This window comes from Archocentrus centrarchus, chromosome 21, assembly GCF_007364275.1.
Source record: "Archocentrus centrarchus isolate MPI-CPG fArcCen1 chromosome 21, fArcCen1, whole genome shotgun sequence".
NCBI lineage: Eukaryota > Metazoa > Chordata > Actinopteri > Cichliformes > Cichlidae > Archocentrus > Archocentrus centrarchus.
Genome location: NC_044366.1, coordinates 12,247,064 through 12,265,442, shown reverse-complemented (window position 1 = coordinate 12,265,442; position 18,379 = coordinate 12,247,064). Strand labels below are relative to the sequence as shown.

The following is an 18,379-nucleotide window of genomic DNA, read 5'->3' as shown; positions in this document are numbered from 1 at the left end:
TAGATTTGTTACCTGAAAGGCCCTGTATGACATTCACACCACTGCTTTTTTCCCATTGTGGTATGCTCATAGAATTGGGTGACCCCACTTAACTCCCATTATTGGTCCAACCAACTTCAGCCACCTTAGCAGAGGTCTAATCAGCCAAATGACCAAAACACCTTTGTGTGTGTGTGTGTGTGTGTGTGTGTGTGTGTGTGTGTGTGTGTGTGTGTGTGTGTGTGTGTGTGTGTGTGTGTGTGTGTGCATGCGCATTGGCTTTTAGATGTGTTGACAAGGTATGTGTAGCAGAGACAAGCCCTCTGAAGACTTAAACCAGTTTAAAAGGATGGCGTGTACTACACGCATTACCCTCTAGCACTCTGTGCAACAACCCAACCATGCTCAGCTGCTAATCACAGGATTATTCTGCTTAACTAAGACTATTAAGTGCTCCACATTCAAATGGTGTCTCCCCCAGGCAGACCTTGGAGAGTATCATCTCTTCACTATAGGGCCCTGATAGAGCGCTGCATGAAGGACCCAGAGGAAGGGCTGGGGAAATGCTCTTGTATACCAATAGGATGTCACAGTAGGTTATACTTGGGACACAGAAGGAAAGAATGAGGCAAAGCACAAAGGAAGGAGCTCACACTTAAATGTATTCTGAGACAAAACTGCTCTTTTGAATGGCATCTCCTGGACTGCCCTACAGTATGTACAAGTAAAGTTATTATAGTATTTTCCTCATGTTTCATTATTATTCATGTTTTCTTTAGAGTTCACTTTTGTTTCAGTTGTTTCCGTGGTGGGTTTGCTCTATCCAACTGATGTTAATTTGCTGCTGTTTTGTCTTGACTGTTCAATTTGGCTGAAATAGGAGTTAACCCTTTTTCTACAATCTCCTTGCTGGGTTAAATTATGTTTTCATTTATTCTTTTTTTCATTGTTAATAGATCTGAAAGTGCAGAGCTGATTTACTGAGACAAAAACAGCACAGCAAGTGAAGACAATGTCTGTTCTGTCTGCCTCCGCTTAGCAGCGCTGCTCTGCCTCCGGGTCCACATTTGACATTGGCCCTGTTTATCTGTCTGGCACAAGAAGCCAGCAGCGGGACTGTCTCTCATGTCATCTCTGACATGATGCTGCCGACACTGACAGGGATAATGCCAATGATGATGACGATAACATCTAAAACGGGCCGGTCACACAGCTGACACTCCTGCAGCACACACACACACGCAGATTGTTTGTCCATTAAGACAAGAGCAGAAACAGAAGGAGCTGGTCAGTGTGGAGTCAAAGGCCCCGTTTATCTGGAGGTTCTCCAAGTACATCTCTGCATCTCAGGACGAGTACACCATCTGGACACCTGTGATAATGGTCCTGTAGTCCTCTTACTGGTGAGTATTTAAATATGGAGACTGGTAACTAAATATTAGAATACAAGTAAAGCTAGTATTTTATAATGTTGGTTGCAGGGTGGGTTAGTCAGTCAGTAGTCAAAGACTAAACTAGGCTAATTTTAAATAAGAAATTTGAAATAAAGTACTTGTCACAGTTTTGTCTTTGTTCCCATTGATTAATTGTTATGCCTTAAGCGTAGTCAATCATTAAATAAGGACAAGAGAGCTTGTGTGTGTGTGTGTGTGTGTGGTATTTTAAGAGGCTCCAGCAGTGCCAGGTCTAACACTGAACAATAATCAGGCTTCATAAACAGCTTCTGTTCTCTGAGGAAGTAAAAACAATGGGTCTGTATAAGCACAGTTTGGTCTCTGGTGTGAAATTTAAAGTCAGCTTTATTCATGTGGGTGCAAAAGGAAGTCTTTTTTATTAGTGTTGTTTGTCAGTTTATTTACCACATTGTATTATTCAGAGACCTGAAGTCTAAAGGACAAAAGTAAATGATTAATGATGGATGGTTTTCACCTTCTCACACCTTTCAGGTAGGGGATCTATACTTCTAGCCTAGAGCTAAAAGTTATGGTGTTTTTAAAGCTCAGTGTGTATTTTTAAATGTAAAAATAAATGCTAAAGGATCTCAGGTCAGAGATTTTCATTGAAAATAACATAATTTGGCTCATTATTACAACAGCAGTCACTGCTCTCCTCTCTTGTCACAGTTTGGGGCCCAGCAGCTAGAGGCTCTGTCAGCAAGTCGTTCAGTCCCTCGCTTTCAAATACCCTGCAGAGCTGTGAAAAATTTCAAAGTTAGTGGCTTATAGCGGTGCTCTCAGCTTCGGTGGTTTCTGTAAATGTTTAATTTCCTCTCTCTCTCTCTACTTTCTTGAGGGGCGGCGAAGAGCTTAACAAATAGACTTCTGTGGTTTGCCCTCCAGAGGAGAGCGTTAAGCAGGTGAAGCTGAACACCACACTCATTAGTTACACATGCAGTCACCTGCCACTCACCAGAGACTGATGCCAGAATACTGAAAGTTTCCACAGCTATTTGTGCCCACACTCGGGAGAGACACTTGAGGAATGACTCAGACTCTGTGACTGGATGTGAGCTCAGTGGAATTACTATACTGCTGGGAACCTTGGAGATAAGAGGAGCAGTCCAGCCACATTTCAGCCTTCGGGACAGTCGGTAGTTTTGTTCTGAAAGTTTATTTTTATAAGTAGCATGTATTTAAATTTGTTTTTGTGAGTTGCTTTTTATGAAACCTCTGAATGTCTTTTACTAGAGTTTGTACATTTCCACTAACAGTAATTTTGTACTCTGGAGTTTAAGGATCTCTCCGAAGGGAGCCGATCATGGCTAGCATGGTGGTTCAGCTCCTTGGCTTCTTCCTAGGATTCTCAGGGTTTGCAGGAACTATAGTTGCAACCCTGCTCCCCCACTGGCGCAGCACAGCTCATGTGAATGCTAACATTATCACAGCCACTGGGTACATGAAAGGCCTGTGGATGGAGTGTGTCTGGCGCAGTACTGGTATTTACCAGTGTGAGCTGTACAGGTCTCTGCTGGCGCTGCCACCCGACCTGCAGGTACTGCACGAACACCATTTGGTAAAGAGTGAGAAGAGCTGAAATACCAAAAGTTTTACTACCAGTGACATTTTTTTATTGTTGTTGATAAATAACCTGAAAATTGCTGAAAACTTTCATTCAATTTAGCTGAGGTTTATGAAGTTTGCATCTTTGATCAGGTAAAAAAAATAATGTAAATAATTCTTGGACTTCCGACATCTTCTAGGCAAAACCACCTATTAACCAAGCATAAAATAATTAATAATAATGAAATTGGCATACAGCACAAAAAAGTTTATAGCAGTTGGTTATTTTCCACCCTTGTCCCTAGGAGGGTGTTTACATACACAATAAATAATTAAAATATTAAGTTTTCAGGTTTCATTAATTATCATATTAAATGCTAATGAAAATAATACTAGTAGCCAAACTCATTGGTACAAATGCAGTTTTAAAATAAAGGCAGGTGGGTGGACTTTTTTAAAATAAACAGTAGATCAAGTGACTGCTTCATAGAACCTGTTACAGCACATAAAGCAGTTTGTTGATACAGATTAAAGTAAGAATTCATTTATAGTCCAAAGTTTAAATAGTTCTTTACTGTTTTCCTCTCCACATCAGGCTGCCCGGGCGCTCATGGTAATCTCCTGTCTCACCTCAGTCCTGGCATCTCTGGTCTCTGTGATTGGGATGAAGTGTACCCGCTTTGCTCGAGGTTCAATGATCAAATCTCCCCTGGTGCTGAGCGGAGGGATTTGTTTTCTCTGTGCTGGGCTTCTTTGCCTGGTCACCGTGTCCTGGACCACCAATGAGGTCATCGTGGATTTCTACAACCCGTTAATTGTTAGTGGAATGAAGTACGAGATCGGACTGGCTGTGTATCTCGGTTACGCCTCGGCCTGCCTGAGTCTGGCCGGGGGAACGGTGCTGTGCTGGAGCAGCAGCGGTGACAGGTCACAGCGGAGCACCTTCCGTACGCCGAGGAGTCAGCCATCACATCCTCCGCCTGCCTTCAACAACTTATATCCCCCTGCCCCACTCTACAGGCCCCCTGAGGCCCTGAAGGGAAATCATGCTCCCTCACTTTGCTCCGCTTCCAGCAGTGGCTATAGGCTCAATAACTATGTTTAATCACAGAAATACTAAAACAATAACATGGGACAATATGGTCTGTCACCTGGACACTTTTCCAACTTTTTTTATATCTTTGTTTTTTAACAACACAGCACCCAGCTGTAACACCTGCATACCCACAAAAAGATCTGAAATGGAAACAAAGGCTCCCAAATTGCAACACCAGATATCAGATTTTAAAGGATATTTGACAAATCACTCTTGCTTTCCTCTAACTGAAGCCTGGAATGCCGTTCCTGTACACCTGAAGGACCAGAAGGTGGCGATATTTTACAGGAAATCATCACGGAAAAGACTAAATAAATCAGATTCCCATATTCCTTGTTGTAACGCTCAGTTTAATGGATAATTTATCATTTCCTTGTTCTAACCGTCTTCGCAGATATGTTTAACTCTTTCTAGGAGGCAATATGCCAGTTCCTTTTGAAGAAACATATTTCATGTCAGTATTCAGTGTCGTTAAATGAGTTTCATGCCAATAAAATTAAAAACTGACTAAACAAGTGTCTCCCATAGATGCACCGGTAAATAAATTTCTACATTTTATATGATTACTAGTATTAGTGTTCTCCGATGAAAGGCACTGGAAAAGATTTGCTATAATTTCAATAATTTGCTGCCAATTCATTCTCAGATTTCTGTAAAGCTTGAAGAAGCCACTGGATGGCGACAAAAGTCTTTTGAAAAAGCATCCGAAACCATTTTTGAAGAACTGCTTGTATTCTTTTAGACTATCGTGTTTGTTATATTGCATAGGACACCGGTTGCTTCGCTAGATCTGAGCACTTATTTTCCCTGAATGGCTCTGACATATTCTGAGGCATTAGCCTTATATGTGGAATTATTACCACCTTACGGAGCTTTTCTGGCTGTCTGCCTACCGACATGTAACACTGTGGACATCTTTTTGAGGCTTATTAGTTGGAAACCCCTCCAATTAGAGCTGCCCTCTTTCTGACAGACTGTCAGACCAATGACTGTATAAAAGAGTCACACAGGCACTAAATGAGAGGACATGTCACGATTCAAGGAGGTGAATTATCTTATTTCCAGCAGCCAGACTAGTCATTGCCTTCATTTACATCGAATGGATAAATTACATTATTGGCGAAGAAAAAAAAAACTCATTTATTTGGGCCAGTAAAACTATAAGATTACTTACTAAAATTATTTACTATAAACCTTGTTGAACTTCTCCAGAAAAGGGGTTCAATTGTAAATATAAGGGAATTATTTGCTTTGGAATCATTTCAGATGAAGTGACAATTATAAGCTACAGCATTTAGTAGGGTCAGAGATTTGTTTGAAAGCCTAAATATGGGGAAGTGATCAAAACAATTAGGTTATGTAAAGATCCCAGGCATGTGCAAGATATATAAAACCTCTGTTTTGAAATTATGTCAGATAGAAATTCAATTATTTTCCTAAACAGTATATCTTGAGCTGCTCCCTCATTTGAAAAAAAAAAAAAAAAAAAAGGTTCTTTGAGAAGTTTTAAGGTGTCTCCTAAGTCAGTGAAAACCCTTCTTGATGTATATGTAACAGGTTTCCCCTGTGTATTTGATCAATGACGGACTTCCGTGCTAGTTATGAATTCCCGCTTACAAAAAAACACATCTTGAATTTTCGTTGAACTTCAGCAGCGTAATTTTTCTCAGAGAGGTATTATCCACAGAAACAGTGGAGGGTAGTTAAAACTGAAATCGGTTAGTTTGGAGGGGAGGGGGGGGGGGTTTTTAATTAGAAATGTGAAATGTTAGTTCAGCACCATGGACAGCGGATTTGCGTTCCCTCATAGGCACTATTAAACAGACGTGTAATACATGCAGGTGTTGGGATTTGGCTTTCTCTGTTTCTCTATGCCAGTTGTGGCGCAGGAAGGCAGTGTGAGAAAATACGATAACTATGCTGCTTCCAAATGTCTAAAAGTTTACTTGAACACCGTCTTGATCAGATGCAAGAATCTGGGAGCAGATTGATGTTCTTGGATGAAAAGGCGTCAGAGTTGAATGTGTAGTGCGGGTTATAACGTGGAAATTAATCCTGTATGCGGCTCAGATTCTCAACATCACCACCATACAACAAGCGTTTGCAGTAAAGGCGCCTTGCCTTAATCATCAGCGAGCGAGGACCTGCGCACGATCATAAATCAGGCCTGAAATGTAACCTGGCAAAGTAAAGGTTTCATCTATTGCCAATATGATATTATGATATTGGAAAGCTTTTCCGCAGAGGTTGTGCGTCATGCCATTCTCTATTAGGTGCTATTTTCGTCCTGCCCTGGAAGACATTTATCCACCATCTACCCACCCTGACAGCACCCAATAAACCCACCACTCCCATTCATCTCCACCCCTCCACCCACCTCCATCCTCTCCCCCTCCCTCGCTTGGTCCGTCTCCCTCTCTGTTGCGAGCATTTGTGATTTAAAAAACAACATAGTTGAATGGTCTTTGGTCGTCCAGGAGGATTACAGAGTGGCAGCGCTATATATTACAAAGATAATTAGTCTTTTAGACTTTTTTTTTTTCAAATTTACTTTTAGAGTCCCTGCTGTTGCGATCTGTTTAGACCCGTTTCTCCAGAGCAAAGGTAAGATCAGTCCATTTTTTAAATGACTTTACTAAAATGATATGTGGTTGCCTAATGCAATTGCATTTTACTGCAATGACAATTGATTTAAAGAGAGCTCAATAATTCAACACCGGCCTCTTGCCACCATGGTGTCAGCGCAACGGGGAGCCTCAGGTTTGACTTTAGTGCAGCGCGTTGGACACAAAGCCTCACCAACGCCGCTGTTTTTAGGTGTCTTTTGGAAAATTATTCGTATTTTTTGACTGTGTCGCCAATAGAAAGCAGTTCTGGACTTTTACACACAATAGCGCTACCAGAAACAAACGCGTGTAGGTTACAATGTACCTTCTTTTTTTTTTTTCCGAATAATATTTTCCAAATTTACTTAAGTCAAATGGCATGTTATTTGCTGTAAAGAATATATGTAAACGAAGACGCAATGCGCGTAAAACACGTTCAACTGTTCTAAAGACTGACAAAAGCAGCACTAATAATGTGCGCACTCTTGGATTGTTACCACTGGTCGAGTTTGCATCTTTTCTGATTCGAATCTATTAATTAAGTGGCACATGGCGGAGTTCCTGTTGGATACGGTAAGATTCATGGTCGCAGTATTTCTAGGTAGGCATGTGTAAATAGGTTATTTTCTTTGCTTCTTTTGGTTTGGGGTTTTTGTTTGATTGTCACTCTTTCACAGTGACACCATCACCACTACTAATACATGAAAGTAGACTTTAAACCTTTCCAGTCTAAATGAACCTAAGGACCTTAAGCTATACTTTGCAAATATACATGAACTTACTTTTTAGACTTTCATCTGTTATTTAAACTTTGACATTTGAATTGTGAAAAAAAATAATTCACTGTAATTTGGTTTGGTGTGTGTTTTATTATAACTTTGGTGAACTGGGAATATTAAAATTGTAACTGGATGTTTGCAGTAAATAGGAAGCATAAACGTGCGCAGAAAACCTGAAATTTAAATTTGAAATATTTTGTTCTATAATTTCTAACTACAGCGGGAGCGCCCGGCATCAGTTGGATTTACGCATTATTATCTCCATCCCCCTGGTAATAAAATACAATTGGAAGCTGATGAATTTGTTAATAGCTTTTTAAATTATGTTCCATTTACCTGCGCTGCAGTTACAGTTAGTCTGGACTGATTAAAATGTGTTGCTGAAGGTTGGAATTTTGTGATTTTCTTATTTCTGACCAAGCACAAATCTGTCATTAAAACGCGTCTTCCTTTGCTTCTTTCAAGTTTTCTCCATGAGTATCGAGTCCGCGCGTAGCAGCCCTTGATCTCGGCGGGGAAGCGGAGAAAAGGAAGATGACCATTCACGTCGAGGGTCTCGTGGCTATAGTGCTCTTCTATGTCCTGATTCTGTTTGTGGGGATCTGGGCTGCGTGGAAGAATAAAAACTCTGGAGTTGGCGATGGCGGAGATCGGAGCGAGAGTATCATGGTCGGGGGAAGAGACATCGGGTTGTTCGTGGGTGGATTTACGATGACGGGTGAGTTGGTTAACTACGCCAAGTCTTTAGATTTATATTTGCTGCTACCTGTTCGGCATGAGCCATGTACGCATTTTGTCCGATTTTAATGCCACAGTCTGTGCGCTAAAGCTTCGTCTTTAGCGCACAGACTGAGCAGCGGACACAAGTAGAAATTTAGACCACAACATTACAGTCATATATTTCAGAAAACTTAAAACTCGTAATTGTGAATGTCCATTTGCAATTTTATACTTAAGTTTTCTTCTTTTTCAGCCACTTGGGTGGGAGGGGGCTACATTAATGGAACAGCAGAATACGTCTACCTCCCAGGCTTCGGTCTGGCCTGGGCACAGGCACCCTTTGGTTATGCTCTGAGCCTGGTAGTAGGTAGGAAACCTTGAATAAAGACAACTACTTTTAGCTAGAGTAAAATGAAAGGGTTGCAGCATGTAGTCTTAATGTAGTCAATGTACTATTTACTTTGAAATTAATGTGCTTTTCCATTCGATTCGATTTCATTAAATTCATATTATTTTGTGTAGGAAGACTGATAATTATGGCACTGAACTGATAGTAAAATAAATGTTAATACACTGTATTGCCAAAAGTATTCAGTCACCGATCCAAATCATTGAGGGGGTTCCAATCATTTCCATGGCCACAGGTGTATAAAACCAAGCACCTAGGCATGCAGACTGATTCTACAAACGTTTATGAAAGAATGGGTCGCTCTCAGGAGCTCAGTGAATTTCAGCGTGGTACCGTGATAGATGCCACCTATGCAACAAGTCCAGTCATGAAATTTCCTTGCTACTAAATATTCTACATTTATCTGTTAGTGGTATTATAACAAAGTGGAAGCGTTTGGGAACGACAACAACTCAGTCACGAAGTGGTAGGCCCCGTAAATCCACAGAGCAGGGTCAGCGGATGTTGAGGCGCATAGTGTGCAGAGATCGCCAACTTTCTGCGGAGTCAATCTCTACAGACCTCCAAACTTCATGTGGCCTTCAGATTAGCTCAAGAACAGTGCGTACAGATCTTCATAGATTGGTTTCCATGGCCGAGCAGCTGCATCCAGCCTTTTATCACCAAGCGCAATGCAAAGGGTTGGATGCAGTGGTGTAAAGCACGCCGCCACTGGACTCTTGTCTTCTCTGGAAGGACGAATCAAACGGTTGCCAGGAGAACAGTACTTGGCTGACTGCATTGTGCCAAGTGTAAAGTTTAGAGGAGGGAGGATTGTGTTGTGAGGTTGTTTTTCAGCAGCTGGGCTCAGCCCCTTAATTCCAGTGAAAGGAACTCTTAATGCTTCAGCATACCAAGACATTTTGGACAATTTCATGCTCCCAACTTTGTGGGAACAGTTTGAGGATGGCCCCTTCCCGTTCCAACATTACTGGCACCAGTGCACAAAGCAAGGACCATAAAGACATGGATGAGCAAGTATGGTGTGGAAGAACTTGACTGACCTGCACAGAATCCTGACCTCAATTTGATCAAACACCTTTAAGATGAATTAGAACAGACACTGCGAGCCAGGCCTTGCCCAACATCGTTTGACCTCACAAATGTGCTTCTGGAAGAATGATACATAATTCCCGTAAACACTCCTAAACCTTGTGGAAAGCCTTCCCAGAAGAGTTGAAGCTGTTACATCTACAGCTGCAAAGGGTGGCCCGACACCTATGGATTAAAAATGTGATGTCACTCAAGTTGATATGCATGTGAAGGCAGATGAGTGAATACTTCTGGTAGTATAGTGCATATACCTCTAAGATCTGTAGCTGAAACATACAGAATTTGGTCTGTTTAATAAGGTCATTATATAGCAGCAACACACTTTGTGTTAAGTTAGTAGTATTGTACAACTTTCTAAAATGGTCTTCTAATGCTTTATGTCTGCCTTACCTCAACGTCTGACATAACTCAGGGGGCCTTTTCTTTGCCAAACCCATGCGATCACGTGGATATGTTACCATGCTGGATCCCTTCCAGCAGCTATATGGAAAAAGGATGGGTGGTCTGCTCTTCATCCCTGCACTCATGGGAGAAATCTTCTGGTCTGCAGCCATTTTGTCTGCTTTGGGTAGGTGATGCATTCTAAATGTCACCACCTTAAATTTAATCTATGCTTTTAATACAGTGCAGTGTACGTCCAAATTTATTGTGAGCACTACAGCAAGTTCTTTTTTTCAATCTGATGATATGTATTTCCATCCAGGTGCAACTCTCAGTGTGATCGTGGATATAAATATCAACATGTCTGTGGTGATCTCAGCACTGATAGCCATCTTCTATACCCTTGTTGGAGGGCTTTACTCTGTTGCATACACAGATGTGGTCCAGCTCTTCTGTATCTTTCTGGGCTTGGTGAGTTTGTGATCTGCCTGGTCCGCAGCTCTAAGGAAGATAATTGATGTCTGCACAAGAAAGAATACAGTAAACCTAAACAAAGGCCAAAGAGTTTATCTGAAACTGCCTTTAGACAACATTTAAACAAAATCATCCAGCAGTCCTTCACAAACTTTCCATATATACACAGAATGATATCAAGACATTTAATCAATAAAAGTACCTTTTGTATCAACAACAGTAAACAGTACGTGAAACATTACTCAACACAATGTGCAGCAGAACTTGATTTCAGCAGTCACAATCATCAAGTTTGATTTTGAAAAGGTATAAAATTAAAATAATTCTGTATTTTCCTGCTTTATTGTAGTAATACTTGCATTCTGATTTCCTTCTTCTCCTCCAGTGGATCAGTGTGCCTTTTGCTCTGTCCAATCCTGCCGTGTCAGACATTGGTGTTACAGCCAAGAAAGCAATCTATCAGTCTCCTTGGCTCGGGAAGATTGAGCCTGAAGACAACTGGCTCTGGGCGGACAACTTCTTTTTGCTTGTAAGCCATAACCTTTATCTAAAGTTTCAACAAAAGACAGTATAATACTAAAGTCAATTTCAGACACAATTACATTGAAGTCAAAATGTAGGCATCATATTTAAGAGATACATTTAAGGCACGTGGCATTTATATTTTTCTTTGTATAGATATGGACTAGAAGGAGAGAGATTTGTGGCATTTTTTTATATTGCTGACTGTAATGCATTGGTTTGGTGTCTGTATTTACAATGGTGTTTCTATTTCTAGATGTTGGGGGGGATTCCCTGGCAGGTCTATTTTCAGCGGGTTCTTTCTGCCTCTTCAGCTACCTACGCCCAGGTCCTTTCATTCCTCGCTGCCTTTGGTTGCTTGGTCATGGCCGTCCCCTCTGTCCTCATAGGAGCTATAGGGGCTTCCACTGGTAATAATACACACAGAGACACAAACACATGTGTGCACACTCACATATGCATCAGGCATTGCTATCATTAAAGCTATATTGTGGTGGTTGGGGGGGGGAGGGTGCATAATATTTTAATAAACTAAATTTGCATAATTTTTCAGTTTACAACATGTGGAAGTTGCTGAGTGAACAAAAACAGCTTTTTTACACAGTGTACACAAACACAGCATGTCTCATTATTTTTTTAAACAATAATGCACCTAAATATCAGTTGCATCCTGATTTACAAAGACAACAAAAACAGAAAACAGTATCAGTCACTATAGAGCGCCGCGTCTGCTTTATATGCACACATGCTGCTATGTCTGGATTGCAGCTGGTAAGTCAGACTGATTAGATGAAAACGCACTAATCAGAGACTAATCCAAGAATGATGTGCACACACACAGACGCACACAGTGATTAAGCAGTTAATGAAACATCACAAGACAATCGAAACATCCAAGAACCTGATCCTTTATTCAAACTGGAAAGCGTGATCAAAGAGAGCATACTGGCTTCATGGGGTTGTTTACACCCCAGCAGCCTTTTTTTTTTTCAGATGTGTAAATGCAGATGTATACAGTGTCTGGAGGGTAACCAGCAGACGGATGCTGTCACGATGTGCAGAGGAGAGAGCCATCAGACCATGCCGATTTAGTGAATATTACATCTGAAGAGGAGCTAATTAATCTGGTCCATCTGAAGCTGTTCCATGTATAACTGGCACTAATTAACCACTGCTTATGAATATCTAGGGATGGAAAAGAGAGACACAGATTGCGCACCTCTTGTGGAGGAGGAGCAGGGTGAAAAAAATAGTAGAAAGAAGGAAGCGTGTGAAAGGGCTTGAAGGCAGAAGAGAGAGTTCGGAAAACAAGTGGTGTCAACTTGTTCTCGATAAGATCCAAGGGTGGAAATTAAGTTTTATGTCTAAAGGAAAAGCAGAAATATCCGAGAAATGTCATATTTTGTTTGAGAGACAGGAAGATCAGTGACTAAACACTATAATAACGGGGTTAGATGCTTACGTTTAGTTTAATATGAATAAATGTGTGTAATTGTTACCCCACCTCTTTGGTATGTTTGTTTGTTTTTTATTAAGAGTATTACAGCAAAATTAGCAGTCCAATTCATACCAAATTTGCCATAATTGGGTCGAGGTCAGAGGTCAAGTTTTTCTGAAAATCTCGTGAATGTGATAACTCGAGAACGATGCGAGGTAGGATGTTCAAATTCACAACATAGATACAGCTACTAAAAACCTCGGACGAGTTTGAATCTCTGCTACTTTGACCTCAAGGTAAGGCCAAAGGTCATGTTTTCTGAAAATCTCGTGAATGCGATAACTTAAAAATGATGCCACCTAGGATGTTCAAATTCATACCATAGATGCATCTACTAAACATTTTGAATGACGCAGTTCTTCCCATAATAATGCCAATCACAGAAAGTGACAGTATTCTCAGTGGTTTATGTTCATTATGGCTTTAACATTTCTTATTCCTGGTTCTAACATTCACAAGTCACTGAGGCTCATATGCTCCCCATTAGGTGTTCTAGATTTTGTGCTTAGTGCTTGTGCTTTAGTTCCACTTTTTAAACCTTGGAAAATTATGGGCATGAACAACAGGACCCATGTGTTATCTCGGCGATTCAGTGTTTAGAAAGTGACATTTTTGAGAGACGGACAATGTTCAAATCAGCTAAAAGGTCTGCCGGGGGTGGGATCTCTTGTGCCCGGCACCACTTGTTCTTTTTATTACTGCGTTTTATTTTTTGGTTTTTTGCTTGTTTTTTATTCAGATAGTTTGATATAAATCATAGCCAACTGTGTGCTGGCTTAATGAAGATGAAGATATCAATACAGCTTACATGTACGCATACTTGTGTATCTAATAAGTTCAACATATCCTATCAGAACCATTATGATAACATTATCAGTGATTAATTGACAGCATGTTAATGCAATTAATCAACATAATGTCCATCATTATATAATGCTGACTCATAAGCTTCCATGGGCCATTAACAAACTAATACATTACCCATGTCTATGTTGCACCTAGGTCCAGTTTTCAATCAGTAACCACTCTCATTTGTATTATTACTGTGGCTTTGTTTCTTGTGCTTTGACCAACAGCAGCTTACTGTAAGAATGAACCTGTGTGGCATCTAGACACATTAAAGCCTTTTGTTTCTCAGCTACTAAGACGTGTCTCCACTGAGAGCATTAATCTAAGGTCTCAACATTTTGTCTGAAAAGCTAAGGGATCAAAAATTGTAATAAAATAATAAGTACACTTAAAAGTCTGCAGGCTGGTCAGAAAAGTAATGCTATTAATCTTAAAATGTAAATGTGTGCCAAGTACAGTTTGTTCAGCTTTAGTTATGTTGTGTTATTGCCTCATCCAAGTCACTGTGTTTTTGTTTGTTTTTTCAGACCAATAATTAAGACAAACACTGTTGACCGTTTTTGTAATTCAACACATAGATAATCTTGACACTTGGGTGCAAAGATTGATTGGCTGGCTGAATGGTTCATAAGAGCTGTTATAATAAGCTGTGACATTTGCATTGTTTACAGTAATGAATTTTTAACTGTTTCCCATATCCTGTTTCAGACTGGAACCAAACTACATATGGTTCCCTCCCTCCAAAGGATAAGGATGAATCAGACATGATCCTTCCGATAGTGCTTCAGCACCTCTGCCCCCCCTACATCTCCTTCTTTGGTCTGGGGGCGGTGTCGGCTGCAGTCATGTCATCAGCAGACTCGTCCATACTCTCAGCCAGTTCCATGTTTGCCAGGAACATTTATCAGCTCGCGTTTCGGCAGTCGGTAAGAGTGTTGGTGATATTACTAACACACATACGTCTGCACAGTTTGAGGAAGTGGTCCCAAGCATCAGTCAACCAATCGATAAATCAATTTTATTTTCATACAAAAAAAAGAGCACATTCAGCAGAAACTGAATGTGCTAAACACTCAAAACCAGATGCCACCCCTTCAGTTGGAAGTCATAATGTTTTGTATGCGACAGTTATCTGTTAGATAATATACAAAATTTGTCACCCAACGAACCTTCTTTGCATTCCTTCCCATCACATTTGTCACAGACTTTAAGAATTATGAAAGTTAAATCAAATTTACATTTCTTTTAGCAACCGTACTGTGCAAAAAGTCTTGCGCCACACCTCATTTCTTTGTATTTAGCTGGGAAAGTGAAATGGGTGCAGATATTTATTAAAACATTCAAACATACATGGAAATGCAGTATAGAAGGCAAAAACAGAGTTTGTGCAATTCTAATGAGATTGAAAGTCAGTATTTGGTATGTCCACCTTTTATCTTCAGTACAGCCTGAACTCTCATGTTTTCTTTAATTTCTGTAATAAGTCTTCAGCAATAATTCTCCAGGCTTCTTGAAAGACATTCAAAGTGGGGGGAAGTCAGTCCATGACTGATAGTGTTATACTGAATGTTTGTCTAGCCAGGTATCCTTTCACTGTATTGGCAGTGTGTTTAGGATTATTGTCATTCTGAAAAATTAAGTCATTACCAATCAGATGATTTCCAGCTTTGACAAGATCCCCAACATCACTGGCTGAAATGTTCCAATGAGCTCCCTAGTTTGCTACATAGAACTTCCCTAAATAAAGCGAGTTGGGAGTAAACGAATGAATAATTCCAAACACAACCTACTTCTCCAAGCACTTTTGTATCTAAGTGCAGTCTCACATGAACACTACATTAGATGTAGTTTCTAATGTTTTGTGATAACTAAAAGACAAAAGATTAGAGCCTACCTTATTTTTAACACCCTTTGCTTTTCCACTTTTTATATTTGTGTCTTTGTTCTGTTATCCCTTTGATCTCTCCTCTAGGCCTCAGATCGTGAGATTGTTTGGGTGATGCGCCTCACCATCTTTGTGTTCGGCGCTCTGGCCACTGCTATGGCATTGTTAACAGGATCGGTATATGGCCTGTGGTACCTGAGCTCCGATCTGGTCTATGTCATCATTTTCCCCCAACTTCTCAGTGTGCTGTTTGTCAAGGGCACCAACACCTATGGTTCTGTGGCGGGCTATATCTTTGGTCTTCTGCTGCGCATTGGTGGAGGAGAGCCTTACCTCAAATTACCTCCATTTATCTATTACCCTGGCTGGATGACCCAGGAGAAGATCCACCGCCTCACTGGAGATGTAGAGTACTTTATCCAGCAGCGGTTCCCCTTCAAGTCTGTGTCCATGGTGGCATCCTTCTTGGCGAATGTGTTTTTTTCTTACCTGACAAAGTATTTATTTGAAAGTGGTATGCTGTCACACAAGTACGACTTCCTGGATGCTGTTGTATCCAAGCACAGCAAGGAGATTATGGACAAGGCCACACTGGTAAGCAACCACGATAACATAATTCTTTCAGAGATGGCTCCTGTCCATCAGGTCCTAGGTGCCTCTCTTGCTGGGACCTTCACCAACACTGAGATCCTCAGCGATGATGGGGCATCTAGTCCAGAGGCTTTTCACAATGAAGACTAGGCATTTAAGGCACAAAGTAAACTAGAACCAAGGAATGTAAAGAAGAAGGAATAGTCAAAGAGGCATCGATATTCTTCGGGAAAATTACTACTGCCACACTGAGAGCCAAATCAACAGGGAATCTCCCTGTGGCTTTCAAGTGACTCCACAAGTTTCTGACGGTGATATGGTGCCTCCTTCTTTTTGAGATTCCTTGCCTAGAAACAGGAAATTGACTCAATCACCTGTGCAAACCATACCACTCATTCTTGTGTTTTCTTATCATGACTCTGTGAAGCTTCAATCATTTTAATTTAAGTGCTGCTACAGTGATCTGAGGAATTTTGAATGGACATACAGTGGGCCTATACGAGCATGTCTACAAGGATTTGTTGTAGATCATGAGAATAGTGCAATATCTAACCAAGAAACTGTGTCCACATCTGCAAATCATTATATAAATGATAACATATGTATACTGGTTTACACGCACCTGGCTACAAAGCTTTTATCATACTTTGAGTTTCATGTAGAACAACATTATTGATAGAGCAATAATATTTTTAGGATCTACATTGTACAGATAGATACATTTTACTGAATTTGCTCATTACCATATTTTATTTAAACTTGAAGACCAGTAGATGTTTGCAAGTCTTGTGCATTCAGCTTAGTCCACGTGCAGCAAGTTTTAAATCACCAAACCCTGACGTCATCATATCCTTGACTTGCTGAACAGAAGAAGTCATTAAATTTCAAAATGGCGTTCCATAAAAGCATCTTTCATTCACTGCCAACACTTATCAAACTAACTACTACTAAGTTTATACTAAACAAAAATAATTAGTGGGTGACCCCATAAGAAGACTTTATTAAGTTATCATGGCTTTTTATAGATCAAGCAAATTTGGCACAAAATTAGCATTCATTCAAAGTTGTGTGTCCATCTGAATAATGGGTGGCTCCATGGTGCCGTGGTTAACACACTCACCTTACACCCGAAAGATCACCAGCTCATGGCCGAGAGGAGACACAAACCCAGCCTGAGGGGTCACAAGCTAGTATACTCCCGGTGCCGGTCCCTAGCCTGGATAAATGGGGAGGTTGCATCACGAAGGGCCTCCGGTGTAAAAATCTGTGCCAAAAAGAACATGCATATCCATCTGCTCTGGTGCCTCCTCTGTAAATAAGAGAGCCGCTGAAAGTACCTGTCCATCATATTAATGAAACTTCAGTAGTCACTAAATTGTGAGCTGATCAGAGTGATGATCATGAACCAAAAGACTAAAGCTGTAAACCAGAAAAACAAAACAATGAGACGCCAATATACTGGAGCATGAAGATCACTGCAGAGCTGGGTGATATAGTCATTTGATTCAATATTTATTAAAAAAAAAAAAAAAAGTTAATTACAGCAGCTTTATTGGTCACAGACAGACATAAATAATCATTATAAGCTTCCTACCGCTGATGCTAAAGTTCTGCAATGAACCTAAAATGTGTACTGAAGCTCTGACTTTTTATTACTCGCCACCCTGATGACATTTTCTGACCCTGCATATTTTCCAGGCGGCCATTGTTTTCCATTCATTTCTGTGCATTATGAAAATCAATTTGCTATCTTTGTTTTTGTGAAACATATGCTGGAAATACATCTTTAACCTACTATTCATTTGCAGCTGCAATGCTACATGATGGTAACACTAACGCCAGTAAAAGCACATGATGTTCATTTTGCAAGCAGATTTTATAAATGATTGGAACCTAATAGCAGCCTGGAAATAAATCTAAATATAAGACATGGCAGTGAAGGTTGAAAGTAATCAAGAACAATTCACTGATATATATATTTTTTAACATGAACTCTCAGAAGCCATGTGTGTGTGTGTGTGTGTGTGTGTGTGTGTGTGTGTGTGTGTGTGTGTGTGTGTGCCTATGCGTGCGTACACCTATGATGGTTTGTTTTTTCATCCTAAAGCTGTATTGACTGGCCAGGCACATCAGGTTAGTCGGGACAGGAAATGATTGTTCCTCCCAGGATGGTGGTAGTAGCAGCAGTCATCATCGATCCAGTCCTCAGTTGATCAGCCCTCAGGACATTTGATTAATGCTGCACAGAGGTTCAAAAATGATGGTTTGTGAGGATTTGTTACAGTGCGATATTTATGGTGATGGAAGTTGAATTGTTACTGAATGAGCACCCTCATACATTGTTCAGTATTAGTCCTTACATTGTCACACGCCTGGCAGTTTTAAACTACCGGACACATTGCTGCCTTGTGTGAAAAAAAAGAGAAAGGAAAATAAAGAAGATTTCACTTTATACAGTGATTTTTGGCATTGTTAAGTGTTACTGTTGTCCAGTTGACT

The 18,379-nt window shown here is 40.4% G+C and overlaps 2 protein-coding genes across 5 annotated transcripts; both read left to right on the top strand.

Annotated features, from left to right (window-relative positions):
- Positions 1 to 457: 457 nt before the first annotated feature.
- LOC115800966 (claudin-14-like) lies at positions 458 to 4,582 on the top strand. 4 transcript variants are annotated; one of them, XM_030758617.1, is made up of 5 exons: positions 458 to 693; positions 936 to 1,382; positions 2,272 to 2,569; positions 2,714 to 2,970; positions 3,574 to 4,582. In XM_030758617.1, the coding sequence occupies exons 4-5, from the start codon at positions 2,737 to 2,739 to the stop codon at positions 4,081 to 4,083; spliced, it is 744 nt and encodes a 247-aa protein (XP_030614477.1). In that variant the 5' UTR covers positions 458 to 693; positions 936 to 1,382; positions 2,272 to 2,569; positions 2,714 to 2,736; the 3' UTR covers positions 4,084 to 4,582. The 4 variants fall into 4 exon arrangements, with proteins under 4 accessions (XP_030614477.1, XP_030614476.1, XP_030614478.1 ...); XM_030758616.1 differs by having other exon boundaries at positions 2,708 to 2,970; XM_030758618.1 differs by having other exon boundaries at positions 2,283 to 2,970.
- A 2,008-nt stretch (positions 4,583 to 6,590) lies between these two features.
- Positions 6,591 to 16,232, top strand: LOC115800994 (high-affinity choline transporter 1-like). The gene is made up of 9 exons (XM_030758667.1): positions 6,591 to 6,678; positions 7,925 to 8,177; positions 8,433 to 8,546; positions 10,093 to 10,248; positions 10,384 to 10,532; positions 10,921 to 11,064; positions 11,314 to 11,467; positions 14,113 to 14,330; positions 15,377 to 16,232. Exons 2-9 carry the CDS (start codon positions 7,994 to 7,996, stop codon positions 16,028 to 16,030), a joined length of 1,773 nt encoding a protein of 590 aa, XP_030614527.1. The 5' UTR covers positions 6,591 to 6,678; positions 7,925 to 7,993; the 3' UTR covers positions 16,031 to 16,232.
- Positions 16,233 to 18,379: the final 2,147 nt, after the last annotated feature.